The sequence below is a fragment of the Rhizophagus irregularis genome, chromosome 24 (genome assembly GCF_026210795.1).
Source record: "Rhizophagus irregularis chromosome 24, complete sequence".
Classification (NCBI taxonomy): domain Eukaryota; kingdom Fungi; phylum Glomeromycota; class Glomeromycetes; order Glomerales; family Glomeraceae; genus Rhizophagus; species Rhizophagus irregularis.
Genome location: NC_089452.1, coordinates 3,285,009 through 3,299,223, shown reverse-complemented (window position 1 = coordinate 3,299,223; position 14,215 = coordinate 3,285,009). Strand labels below are relative to the sequence as shown.

Here is a 14,215-nt window from a genome sequence, read left to right as displayed (position 1 = left end):
ATGTTTGATTCAAAAATTAAAGTTGCGGCATATCGTTGCCAAAATGTGGTAGGTTGGAACTTTCCTAACGTAATCATAGGTACTGCTGATTATCTAGGATAAATTATTTTTAAAATCATACTTTCTATATGAATTCTCGCAATTACTTATCCGGATACTTTTCAATGTAAAAAAAATATAATTATTGAAGATAAAAATTTAAGTTACTGAATATAATCATTGTGTTTATATTTATTAATTTAAATAGAAATGTAATAATAAATTCTATTTCCATTTGCAACAATAACTGCTTCAATTCTAAAGATATTGTTAATATTGTTAGTAATTGATTTTTTATAATATATTCCAGAAAAATATTTTAATTTTCAAGTACTTTATCACGAAATTTAATAAGATATAGTAAGTATAATATTGCATAAGATAAGCTTTATTGTTTATGATTATGGGTTCTATACAATTGTAAATACTATGCAAGTTAAAAATCATGTATTTTGGTATCCAGTGTTTTATGATTTTAGATTCATCACATTCGTCTCATTGAAAGGATTTGAATGATAATAATTTTATACCATAGTGCGCTGCATACAGTATCTCCCTGAAAAGGTATCCCCTTAAGTAGTACCCTAGTAATATTCAACTAAAAGTTTTTGGTATTTTTGATATTACCAGTACTAATTTAGGCTAAAATTTAAATCCCTGTCCGCCTAGTAATGAGAGATAAAAAGAAAGAGAAAGCTTAATATTAAATGTGAATAAAGGTTGAAGACTGATACTTGTATTTCGCGAATTCTTGCAGAAACCTCAGCCTCTTTTATGTCTACTTTTTTCCTACATCCATTTTGGTCAAATGTCCTCACCAGGCTTCACGGCTTCCTACAAAAATCAAGTTTCGTGAAATTTCCAGAAAAACGAAATATAACTAACACTTTGCAAGTTCATAATAGGATTTAGCGGAAATGTAACTCGAAACGTATTCCATACACGGGCGAACGTATTGCCCCCCCCCCCCCATGATTCCTGTCATATGTTCTGCAAATCCTAGCCTGCCCAAAAGGTGATACAAAAATCGATTAGTTAATCCATATAAAATTTTGATCTTAATATTCTCCATCCGATAAACCCGGTTTTTTACTTTGTGTCTACACCATTTAAAAGTTGGGATGCGCTAGAATATTATGACGACTGGTACGCGTCCAAACATCCCTTCAGCAAAGCAAGGTTTGCATTAGCAATCACGCGACAGTTAATAAGCAATATGTTTTGGAGGGCTAACCTTAAAATCGATTTATTATGTATAAAAATCATTCAATTGAAAAACCACATATTTTTTATTATAAACTAAACATCTAAATATTCTATAACCTAGTAATCAAATATAAATAATGAAAAAAAAAATATCAAATATAGGTTTTAATTTTACTTTTTGTTTTCTTTTAATTCTCGTATTTCTTTTAACAACTGTTGTAAGGTCGCGTCAATTGTATTATTCTTCTCTTCAATTGTATCAACCTTCCCTTCAACTTTATCAATCTTCCCATCGACATTGTCAATCTTCTTTTCAAGTTTATCAATCTTTGAATTTGAAATACCTAGTTTTTTTAAATAAATCTTTCTTCATTTCCGGAAATGCATCTGCGTTCCATTCATCTCTGCTAATCAATCTTTTAATTTCTTCACGAGTCCTATCGACATTAGCATAATAATATCTTGATAAACAAATTATTTGAAGTATTAGCAATCAGAAAAAAGTTTTTTTATATAAAAGAAAAAATATACATACATTACTTCGATTTCCAACGTCAGAAATTTAAACCACTTTTACAAAAAAATAGAACGATACTTAAATTAATAAATACCTCTGCCTTCTGCTTTAAATATGAGACCCTCTCATTATCTTTATTAATTGCCATATTGAGTAATCCAATAAATAAATTCATAAGATATACAAAAACCAAGAGTGAAAACAAGATAACCAATATTACAATTGCTTGATTATCTAAATATAACCAATTTGATAACGCACTTGAATCACCTAAAATTTGATAAAAAAAATTACTTTTTTGTAACTAAATGTATTGGAAATTCAAATGATGCATTGATTCTTGACCTACCCGTTAGGAAGGTATACATTGCAAGAAGCGCAGTTCTAAAATCTATAAACATATTTGTATTTTCATCTGGTTTTTGAATAAAAAATGAATCCATGGTTCCATTATTAAATACTTGATTATAAGTAGGAGCTATATTCCAAGGATTATTAGGATCATTATTGTTCGTAAATTGATCAAATGAATAATCGGATCTTGGTAATAATAAAATATAAAACGCATGTGCAAAACTTATTATAATAATAAATAAGACTACTAAAAAATAAATGATCTGTTTTGCAACGTATAATTATTTCAAAATATATACCAAAAGATTCAAATGCTCTAAAAAATAATAAAAATTTTATATCTAAAAATAGACATGAAAAAGAAAACAATTGGATTATATGATCATTCAAATCATTTGTTTGAAGCCATTTAATAGAAGTGATTATTGGAAGTAAATATGCAATTATATCTATATTAGATAATATGATGAATAATATTAATATACAGTTTATTGATACCACCGATCAGTGAAAATCGTGAAATCATTATAACAAAAAATTTACATACCAAATATGTTCCAAAATTCACGAATCCATCTTTCAGGTGAATAAATGAATTGACGAATTTCAAAACTCAAATGAATGAATCCAAGTATAATTGAAGCAATAAAAAGTTGATTTTGAATATTTATGCCAATATATTGCTGAGGAACTGTTGCAGCAACAGTAAAACATCCAAGTAAAGCCATAAATAAAATCCAAATTACCGCATTTCCGTAAGTATTCCATTTAAAATTAATTAGAGCCTCTCCATTCCATGTCTTATAAATATCTTCATTTATTGTTTCAACAAAGGGACTTGGTTTGGGTTTAATTAATTCCCTAAACCATTTATAATCTTCTGGATAATTAATAAATTTAATATAAGGAATCATAAAAGTAATTGATGGTGTAATTGTTGGTGTTGTTAATAGACTTGATATATATTTTAAAGTCTTATTAAAATAAGATTATTAAACAGATTATCATAGCTAAAATCATTAATAAAATAATACTTTGATAATAAATAAAATATAAAAAGCAAAATGGGTAAAATAGGAAAAGTTAAAAATATAATAAAATAAATAAATGAAATATAGTAAATATTATCCTTTATATTATCCATTTTTATATTGCATTTTGTCCATAAAATAGATCGAGTTAAATCAATTAATTGAGGATTTTTGGAATAAAGATGTAAATTCTCTTTATCTTTTATCTTATAAGACTGAGAATCTATAATCATATTCGTCTCTAGGTAATGTAACGGTAATAATACCTAAAAAAATTATTTTGTAAACTTTCACTAAAATAAAGTATACATTTCTTATAAATTTTATCTATTAATTCAAAATTACGTTCTTTGATTGCAAATAAAAATAATTAACCCCATATCTTAAAAGACTTTCCTTATTATTTATAATATCTAAGATCCATTCATTACACTGTTTAAAACTCTTATCATCTGATAGAAGTAAAGGAGATACTATATGTTCTTTAGATCTATCTTTAGAACAATAATAGATTAAAGAAATTTCATTATTGTTTTCATTAATATGATAAATTAAAAAATCAAGATTTGTAAAATATCATTGTTTTTGAATAACATATATTTTATTATTATATGTAAATAGTTCTTTCCGTTATAATCGTAAATTCTTTTTGGTTCATTATTTTTCAAAAATCCAATCTCAAACTTGTCAGAAAAATAATAGATTTTTTCTTCATACTTATCAGTCGATTTGTATATATATTTTATTTCCCATTTGCCATCTAATTTAAATGTATTTGTCTTATAACATACTTTAGGATCATAATTGTCATCAATCATTTCTGTTTCAATCGTATTATCATAATCTTGAAGATTTTTATCATTTATATCATCTGCATATAATTAAATGAATGAACATTTAAGTCAAGCTTATCAAGATCCTTAAATTTAATTTTCAGAATATATCCATCTAGAATTCCAATTGTGTAATCGATTGAGTTGGCTGTATCTTGAACTATTTTTGATAAACTTATAGTTTCACAGTCTTCCTGATAATATGCCGCAATTGAATTATAGATTTTATTATTTAATAAAGGATGCAAAATATCCAATAAACTAATAAAACTACCCTTGGGTCTCCTCTTGAGTTTGATGTTGTTCTAAATCCTCTTTAGTTTCTACCTGAACTTCTTCAATCTCTTTTGCCTGTAAAGTAATAACAGGAATTTCTAATTCAACTGAATAAATAATAATATTATCATTGATTTTTAGACAAACAAATTTTTCATTGCTGGAAATGATGATATCTTTGAAATGTTTTGGTGACTTTAAATGCAAATGAATAATTGTTAATTATAATGCATAATATATATAATATATACAATAATTTTAAATGAATAACTTTACCTCAATCATTTCCTCGTAACTAAACATACTTGTACTTCTTCCAGTAAGAAGATTCCATTCATGAATGGAATTATTTGAAGATCGTAAATAAAGTTTACTGTATTTTGATATACCAACAAATATAAAATCTTCAGGTATCTCGTACATTCTTTTACATGTCCATTCGTTATTATTTGATTGCGTGGAGTAAATCCTAACCATAATATTATGCCGTTCTCTACTACTTAAAACGTAACCAATCACAATAAATTCCTTTTTTAAATCAAAGGTGCAATACAAATGTTTAAATTTGTAATCCAAATCTAGTTTAATAGTTTCTTTGGTGTTGTTCATATTGACTATTCCTAATAAATTGTACAAAAACATTAGTTACTATAATAAATAAATAAATTTGATAACTGTTATTTACCTATAGATTGGTAGTTGCGAGGAGGAGGTTGAGTATAGTGGTAACTAAATGCAAATTTTTTATCATCGGAAACACACATTTTTACTCTTTCGTAAAGACAAAAATTACGATTATTAAAACGAAAATTGTCTGGTGTGACTTTGCCTTTATCGATATTCCAACCGTAAACGGTACAATCTTCCAGACTAAAGTAACAAGGTACTTTTCTTCCGGTGATATTTCTATCCTAGTAATAGGTTCACCACTATGTGGTACTATGTGGTGGATTATAATCGATATTATCGATTGTTACGGATACTGCGGATGGTTCACCCATTTTGACAATCAAAATTTTAAGGCTAAAGTTTTTTTTTAAAAAAAAAAAAACGAGTTGAAATATCTGCTGTCCATTATGTTTATATAAAAAAAGCAATACGTTTATTGAAAATAGTTGATCGGGAAATGATAAGAGTGATCAGTCCACATCGTACAGATTTTAAAGTGGTATATTTCTATATATATCATTAACAATGATTATTGATTTCCAGATTACGCCATATTTCATTGATTATATTAAAACATATTGTTCTGAATAATAATTACATTCTATTGAAAATCCCAAAATCAGATTTGCAGTAAAGTATTCAAAAATAAGGTTGTATGATTTAAAGCAAGAATTTAGATGTGTATGCATTTGAAGTTTTTTAATAAACTTATTGGAATAATGCTATCCATTACGTTTATATAAAAAAGTAATACGTTTATTGAAATAATTGATTGGGAAATGATAGAGTTGATCATAATAATAAGTTCACATCATATCTGCTGCAGATTTTAAAGTGGTATGACATTTCTATATATATAATTAACAATGATTATTGATTTCCAGATACAAATGTACGCCATTTTCATTGATGTATTGTTCTTGTTCTGAATGATTACATTCTATTGAAATTAAAGTATTCGAAAATAAAGTTGTATGTCTTAAAGCAAGAATATATATTCTTATTGATGTGTATGTATTTGAAGTTTTTAATAAACTTATTGGAATTGGAAATTCCATTAAAAATATTACTGTAATTGTCATTAAAGATAATCATTGAAAACTTTCAATAAAGGTTTCCAATACTTTAACGGCAATACCAAAGTCAGTAATTTATTAATGTTATTTTTTAAATTTTTTGTTAATAAAAAAGACTTATAAATCATTATTAAGTACAAAATGCACCTATTTACCTTTCATGCAAGAACGAATAAGACCTAAAAGCCCTATCCTAACAAGAAGGAAGCTTAAGTTTTTTCTACTTGAATCTTTGTTTTTCCCTTCTAAAATCCTTTATTATATAACTTTCTTCTAAAATCTTACATTTATTAATAATGTTGATATCCCATATTTAGCAACGTTGTTAATATTCCATATTCTCAACATTTTTGCTGCCCTATCTCTGCTTGTAGGAGGGCCATCATTTTCAGTCAATGGGTTAATACCAAGGCTATTGGGATAACCTAAAAACAGTGAGATGAACCGCTCAAGGTCTGGGTTATTGTAACATTTTATTAACTCCATAAACTATAGAAATTAGAAACCCGCAGATCTTTCTTTTTAATTGAAATAAGATTTCTTATCCGATATCAAATTAAATGAGCTTCTTATGAACTTATAATACATGTATTAATAGGCCCATCTTTATCGATAGCCTCCTTCTCATTGATGGGATTATTCTTTACTAAATAAAATTAGATGAAAATCATTATCAGTTATAAATTATTTGTTGCAATTAATATAAAATACTCGCCATTTACACAACTGCTGGCGTTCTACCGGGTGTTATAGACACTGGACATTGTATGAAAAGAATATAAAAAAAAACCTTGTATTATTCGTAAATTCCCTACTGCTTCTACTACAGGATGTTGTCCCAAACATTCTGCCAAGTTTCATGCACTGAATTATCGAATGAGGTAAAAGTATAGGGTCAAGGACTAGTAAATAAAACATTGTAACTTTGTAGATATAGCTTATAAAAAACTAATTACAAAAATAATTGGGAAAGGAATAGCTGTTCAATTAGACATATTAACTATCTTTTATATATGGAATTGTACGAATATTAATTTTTGATCAAAAGAACTTTAGGTTAAAAGTTAGATAATCACATATAGTTTTGATTTATATAGTTTAGTTGACTGACCACATTCACATACACGATTCCCGATAATAGTGGAATCATAATTTGATAGAATTTATCTTATAGAAGACATTATACCTTCGAATTTATTGAGCCCAGGACTGTCCTGGATCTACAAAAAAAAGGACGTTAGTCAACGTTCGTTAAATAAAACAAAAAAAAGAGTTTTTTCGAAGTTACCTAAGATAAGTTACTTCGAAATAGGAGTCACCTATTTTCAAGAACTAGCATTTTTTTTGCCTCTATCTTCATTATTGTTTTAAAACAGATTTATTTTATTTTCCATCATTTCGTTATTTGCTAATTAGATAGTACATAGAGTACGTTTATAAAAATCGAGGGGTATTAATTTTTTAAGTATATTAGAAACGTCAAACCAGGATTTTCATAATCGTATTAAGCCATCGAACAACTGGTTCGAGATTATTGAAGAATCCTCGCTTTATTCAATCGAGATAATTCGTAATATGTACCATTTCGCTATGCTCACTTCTTATTTTCAATGTGTGTGTTCCTTAATGGATAGGAAGACACACATGAATTGAGTAACGGTATCCCCGTCTGGTGGAGGGCAACGCTCTTAGGTAATCAAAGGTGAACAAAACCCGAACTATCTCTCTGTGTTTTTTCGCTAGCAAGCTGAATACACAACCAAATGAAAATTGTTGTCATTTAATAGCCTTTCTAAATGTTGACTCATATTTACGGCCTGTTGAATTGGCATGAGTTCTTTATGAATTTGAATCAAGCAAAAAAAAGATCGATCATAATGGTTGAATGTGAATTAGGGAAGTTCCGCCCAACCCATTCACTTTGTTCATAATTTTCACAATTTTGTTCCTTTGATCTGGATAAGACCAGAAGAAAAATAAGAGTAAAGATTCAAGGATAAAGATAATATCTCGTGAACATGTGACTCAACAAGTGAACCTCCCTCTGATATTTCTAGAATAATCGGTCCTAAAAAAAATCGGTAGCCGAATCCTCATGCTTAAAAGATAGTTCATATGGATTATCAGTGAGAATTGGAAGCTCTACTGAAGAATTTCTTAATGCTGGATTCAGTGGCGACGGCACAGTGATTCTGTTTTCTTCTTTTCACTGGCATGGTGTTCAACACATTCAAATTAACCAAAGATTCAGTTTCCTTGTTATGCTCTTTATAGTCTCACTCAATACGACTCATTCTACATGAAACGAATAATTATTTGCGTTTAATGATAAGCGATAACGTTAAATTTACAAGTTTAAAGGTAATACTTACTACTAAAAGTAAATCTTTGTCTGCCTATAGTATGAAAGTGATTTGGAATTAAGCTTAATACTAAATGTGAAAGACCAACAATTTCTTCTTGTATTTCACGAATTCTTGCAGAAATCCCTGCCTCTTTCATATCTGCCTTTTTTTCGCATCTATTTTGATCAAATGTCATCACTAGGCTTCACAGTTTCCTACAAAAAATCAAGTTTCGTGAAAATTTCTGGAAAAATGATTTATAACTATAAACTTTGCAAGTTCAATGGTAGGATTTTAGCGGAAACGTATTCCATACACGGGCGTATTTCCCGTAATTCCTGCTACAACCGCCAAATGTCATGCAAAAAAAATCTTAACCATAGGCTGCCCAAAACCCTAAAAAACACGTATACATTCATTGCTTAACATCCTCTTAGTTCCTTTCTCCTGAACCATCCTTTTTGAGCCATTCTAACTTTCGCGTGATTGCTATCCTTGCTGAAGGGATAATTGGACGCGTACCCTTCCTCATAATATTTCAGCGAATTGGCATCGCATCCCAACTTTCACAAAGTGTGGACATAAAGTAGGTCTATCGGTTATCTGTTATTTCTTCAGACTTTCTTGGCAAGTACTATAGCGAAAAACTAAAGGTAAATATTGAATGTCGCGAATTTTATTAGGAAATCAGATGGGAACCATAAAGGTCCCAGTCTCTAATCGCAGCTGAAAAATTGACTAATTAAGTAGTATGGCACACCGCTACGATTAAAGCGAAAGTGCGAAACAACAGAAAAAATAATAATTTTAAAAATTCGTTATTGTATAATATTTTAAAATAATTTTTTAATTCCATTTTATTATTTCATTATATTATATTTACAATTAAGAAAGAATTATTATAAAGAATCAGGAAAAAAAAAAATTTTTCCATTATATTTTGGTTTTTTAAAAAGATTAATTATAATTTCAGATATTAAGTTTTTTTTTAAAAAAAAAGTTTCGGTTATTAAAAAAAGGTTCGGTTATTAAAAGTTCAAGTTATTAAAAAAGTTCCAGTTATTAAAAGTTCCAGTTATTAAAAGTTCATTAAAAGTTCCATCCAAGTTATTAAAAAGTTCTCAAATTAAATAGTTCAAGTTATTAAAAAAAGTTCGTTATTATAAGTTATTAATTAGTAAAGAATTTTATAAATAAAAAAATTAAAAATTTTTATATCAAATTGACTAAAAAAAAAAAATTGAAATTTTTTTTAAAAAATTATTTATACTATTTAAAATGTTTTTCTTGTTTATCGGAATATTAACTAATAAAAAAAAAAAAAAATCTTTTATATAAGAAAATTGTATATTTATATCAAAAAAAAAAAAAAAAAGAAAAAAAAAAGTTCAAATATTAATACTAATAAAAAGAAAAGAAAATCTGGATGATGCCTTGATATATTTGTATTTTAAACAATTGATGATAAATGATACAAAAAAATGTGCGTCAACGCAAGTGAATGAAAAAAAAAAATTTACAAGAAAAAAATGTATGAAATGACTTATGTAAAATTTGATTGATACAAAAAAATTATTTTATAATTTACTAAAGTGTGTGAAAAGAAATTGAAAAATTATTTATAAAAGAATCAACATTAATAAACAAAATTTACTATCTTATAATTGTACATGAACTGGCCTAGAGAAACCATCACGTCTTCCTATAGGTGGCAGCACATTTGAATTTTGTTGCTGTTGATGCGATAGTGGTGATGGACTACCATTAACGAGAGGTGGTAGTTGTTGGTTTTGATGTGACATAATTGAATTGTTAATGTTAAACATATTACCGTAACCAGGATTAGATTTGCGACATCGTTCAATAACTTCAATTGAAGCCGTAATTATTTGTGCATTGATTATATTGCTGGATTTACGTGCATCCAAAACCTATGAGGAAAAAAAAATTATTTAATATTATAGAAAAATATATTAAAAATATTCAAGTTTGTATTATAATTTTTACCTTCCATTGAACTTCAGCCAATCTGGAAAGTGAATCTTGTATTCTTCTTTGCCATTCCTTTCTTCCATCATCAGAATCATTATTACCAATACCTAAAACATCGTTAACATGAGGTAAAGATAATTGTTGTTTATCTATCTCATTAACTTCTCGTTCCATATTCAAGAAAAAGATCAGATCAGGAGTTAAGACTTGTGAATAGCTTGATTTACACCAATGTAAATCCAATCCTGCAGCAGCAGATTCAGCCGTTGCATAATATACGTAACGATCCACGATTAAAGTAATACCATTCATAAGATGTTCTTTCATTATCGGCCTAAATATCATAATAACAATTCATTAATAAATAATAATAATATAATAATAATAATTTTTAATATATAATACATACATTAGTTCCCACCAATGAGCAGCAACAAGTAAATGAAGTGTCTTTAGATGTGGTTGTCGATTAGTTGATTGATATGCTTTAAGAGCACTCCCAGAAGGTGTTGAAGTATCAGGAAATTTCCATAATTTAGCTTTTATTCCTTCATTCTTTAAAAATTCATACAATTGATTAGATTGTAAAGTAGTATTAGTGTCTTCACAACCTTCAAGAACAATCAGTGCACCACATGAGGGGGTAGAGGTTGAAGTAGATGAAGGAGTCGTAGGAAGAACCAATGACTGAGGTGGTTGTTGAGATGATGGCAAAGATTGTAATTGATGAGGTACTAATGGGGAAGGTAAAGGTAATCTTTGAGTAGGATATGTAGAATGTTGATGTGTGGGAGTTCCTAATTTTGATTTAATAGCTTCAGTAGGAGATAGTTTCTTTGAGTTATTATTTCCGTTACGATCTTTTTTTTTAAAAGATCAACAGAAAAAGATATATATTATAAATAATTAAAATAAAAATACTATAAATAATTAATATTAATAATTTAATAAAATTATTTTACCTTTTAATTCCTTTGAACCACCTTCAATAATGATAACAGAGTTACGTTGAAAACGATGACGATCACCAATTTCATTACGATCAGATTTTTTATGTGGAGAAAGTTCAATAACCATCATGCTACCCTCTTGAGCATTAAACTCAGATTTTGTAGCGGAAGTAGGAGTATCAGGACCTTTCAAAGGTTTTTTAAAAGTAGGACCAACAACTCTTCTTCTAGGTTGATACTTATAATCAGGCCAAGCTTTCATATGACGTTGTTTAGCTTCATCAGCTTTTCTCTTCCATTCTTCTTTTTCCGGATTTGGTAAATTTCTCCAATGATCGGCTATAATTCTCGAAATTTCTGAATTATTTATACCAGGGTGTTGATTAAGAATTAAAGGATGATGATGTTGACGATAAAGAATAAAAGAATTTGGGGGACGAGGGATATAAGGTTTCTTTCTTGTTTGTTTAGTAGGAAAATTTAAATTATTTCCAGTAGGGGAAGTAGAAGAAATTTGAGGACCAGCTCCTATAGAAGAATTTGTTGGAGAGTTTGCACCAGAATATTCATCAGAATTATGATCATCGATATTCATATCATCAAAACCAGTAATAGGGGAAGAAGGAGCAGAACCATGATCACTAACTTTAGTAATATCAACAGAATTTCCATCAATAGATAAGGAGAGATTTTTTAAATTACATCTTTGTCTTTTCGAAGAATCAAAATCACCAATCTTATTATTAATATCATTTTCATCATTATCATGACTTCCTTTTCTTTTCTTTTTAATAATATTTGTATTATGAAGTTCAAAATCCATAGAATTATTTGTATTATGAGGAGTATCAGGAGCGGGAGAAATTGATCTACTACTCATTTGAGAGGTAGGATGTGAATTTGGAGAGGTAATAATTTTTTGTTCATCATCATCATCGTGATCATGATTAATCAAATTTGAAATACTAGCGGCAGAACGACTAACATCAATGGATGGATCGATATCACCTTGGATAATATTTGAAGGAAGCGATGTTGATAATTGAGGAGTTGGGGTTGAAGGTGAAATAGTCGGTGGAGAAGAAGGATGATGAATTTGAGTTTGAGTTTCATTTCCATTATTAATAGTTGTTGACGGAGAATTTAAAGGAGAATTTAAAGAGGTTGGTGAAGTAGAATCTGTCGTAGTATTTGAAGTCATTTCCTCTTTTTTTCTTTTCTTTTTCTTTTCTTTTTTTATTTTTTCTTTTGACTTTTACTATACAAGTATAATATTTTAAATAGTTTGTTGGTTTTTTTTTTTTGTAAATAAAAAATTTTATGAGATATGAGGAATTTTTTTTTTCTTTTTTTTTAAAAAAAAAAAAAAAGACTGGAATATATTATTGCAATTTGTTTATATGCAAATAATAAGAAAAAAAGAATAATAATGTGCAAGTATGTGCAAGTAAAAAAAAGAAAGGAAAAAAAAACACAAAAGATTTATTAGTGATAAAGTTTTTTAAAAGATATTTTTTTTTTTTTTTTTTCAAGACAATAATAACAATAATAATAATAATAATAATAAAAAATAAAAATAAAAAAAGAAAAGAAAAGAAAAAAAAAGGCGAAATCGAACAATTATTATAATAAAATAAATATTAATTGTGTCCTTTTATATTAATGTGAAGAATGACGACATATTCGTTTCAAGTGAATAGGCTATTCATTCGTAAAATCAATGAATACTAATTAATCTTTATTAATAAAACAAAATTAATAATAACGATGATTCAAAACCGTATCAAGGGGGAAACAAAAAAAAAAGAAAAAGAAAAAAGAAAAAAAGGAAAAAAGGAAAAAGAAAGAAAATAATATATATATATATTAAAGAATAAATCAATATATAAATAAAAAAAAATATATACATACCTCGTAATATAAAAAAAAGATTAATAAATAATGAACATTGATATATTGTTAATATTAATTGATCGGAAAAGAGTTACAAATAGTGAAGGAAATTAGGAAGTAAAAAGAGCATATGATTTTCAGAAATATAGAATTTCTTTGTTAAGTTTTGACAAACAAAAAGAAACAATAATAAATATTTAATTTTTTTCATAAAAAAAAAATTCCATGAATAAAAGAAAAAAAAAAAAGGGGGAGGGGAGAAAAAAAAAACGTACACGGGCCTTCTGAAAAAATAAATTCGATGTATATTTATATAAAATAATATAATAATTTTTTTTTGTGGATCTCAAAAAGAAAGTTTGAATGGAGTACAACATATCGCAACGGATACCTGTTTCAAACTCAATATAGGTTGGTTCAAACTTATACATATTATTATGCAAACAATAAATTACTTTATAAAAATAAACTTATACAAGGATATAATTTAGTCCCCTATTTTTTGTTCCTTCAACAACCATTAACAATGAGTTTTTAATATGATTGGTGCAATTGTTTTAGGATGGAAAGGGGACTTCAAAAAAAGATCTTTAATCTATTGTTTGATTTTCTCATAATAAAAAATATCCAATTATTCTTTTTTCCATAAAAGTCGAACAACATTTTAATACAATGTTTGAATTTTTTTTTTGTCTTTGGAGAGGTCCATCGTCAAATCCGGAGATGGTCGTCAGATTAGTATGATATCACAAATAAAAAAAATAAATAAATAATAAATTAAAAATAAATAAATAATAAAAATAATAAAAATAATAAAAAAAATAATAAAAAAAAATAATAAAATAATAATTTATTATGCGGGGGATAAGAAAGAAAAAGAAAAAAAAAAAAAAAAAAAGAAATCCCAAAATAAAATAAAATAAAATAAAATAAGTAAATAAAATGGTAATAACTGTAACAAAACACAATGGACATTTTTCTAACTATCCCTAAATACCGTTTCTTTATTTCACTTGTAACCTTACACAATTAAT

At 27.2% G+C, this 14,215-nt stretch overlaps 4 protein-coding genes across 4 annotated transcripts; all 4 read right to left on the bottom strand.

Annotated features, from left to right (window-relative positions):
- Window positions 1-1,158: 1,158 nt before the first annotated feature.
- OCT59_016406 (uncharacterized protein) lies at window positions 1,159-2,205 on the bottom strand (the record flags this gene model as incomplete). Its single annotated transcript, XM_066132456.1, has 4 exons — window positions 1,159-1,706; window positions 1,781-1,815; window positions 1,983-2,032; window positions 2,112-2,205. 4 exons carry the CDS (start codon window positions 2,203-2,205, stop codon window positions 1,568-1,570), a joined length of 318 nt encoding a protein of 105 aa, XP_066003437.1. The 3' UTR covers window positions 1,159-1,567.
- Window positions 2,206-4,250: 2,045 nt separating this feature from the next.
- On the bottom strand, window positions 4,251-5,257 carry OCT59_016405 (uncharacterized protein; the record flags this gene model as incomplete). The annotated part of the gene is made up of 4 exons (XM_025309989.2): window positions 4,251-4,451; window positions 4,533-4,876; window positions 4,942-5,167; window positions 5,240-5,257. The coding sequence occupies 4 exons, from the start codon at window positions 5,255-5,257 to the stop codon at window positions 4,251-4,253; spliced, it is 789 nt and encodes a 262-aa protein (XP_025187497.2).
- Window positions 5,258-6,274: 1,017 nt separating this feature from the next.
- On the bottom strand, window positions 6,275-6,487 carry OCT59_016404 (uncharacterized protein; the record flags this gene model as incomplete). Its single annotated transcript, XM_066132455.1, has 1 exon — window positions 6,275-6,487. One exon carries the CDS (start codon window positions 6,485-6,487, stop codon window positions 6,275-6,277), a length of 213 nt encoding a protein of 70 aa, XP_066003436.1.
- Window positions 6,488-9,280: 2,793 nt separating this feature from the next.
- On the bottom strand, window positions 9,281-12,737 carry OCT59_016403 (uncharacterized protein). The gene is made up of 4 exons (XM_066132454.1): window positions 11,301-12,737; window positions 10,748-11,198; window positions 10,354-10,672; window positions 9,281-10,277 (listed from the first exon to the last, which is right to left on the bottom strand). Exons 1-4 carry the CDS (start codon window positions 12,487-12,489, stop codon window positions 10,005-10,007), a joined length of 2,232 nt encoding a protein of 743 aa, XP_066003435.1. The 5' UTR covers window positions 12,490-12,737; the 3' UTR covers window positions 9,281-10,004.
- Window positions 12,738-14,215: the final 1,478 nt, after the last annotated feature.

Coding starts and splice junctions, on each gene's coding strand:
- OCT59_016403 (XM_066132454.1), bottom strand. CDS start 12,489: ATGACTTCAAATACTACGACAGATTCTACTTCACCAACCTCTTTAAAT. Junction 11,199..11,300: donor TGGTTCAAAGGAATTAAAAG/GTAAAATAATTT, acceptor TTAAAAAAAAAG/ATCGTAACGGAAATAATAAC. Junction 10,673..10,747: donor GCTCATTGGTGGGAACTAAT/GTATGTATTATA, acceptor TATGATATTTAG/GCCGATAATGAAAGAACATC.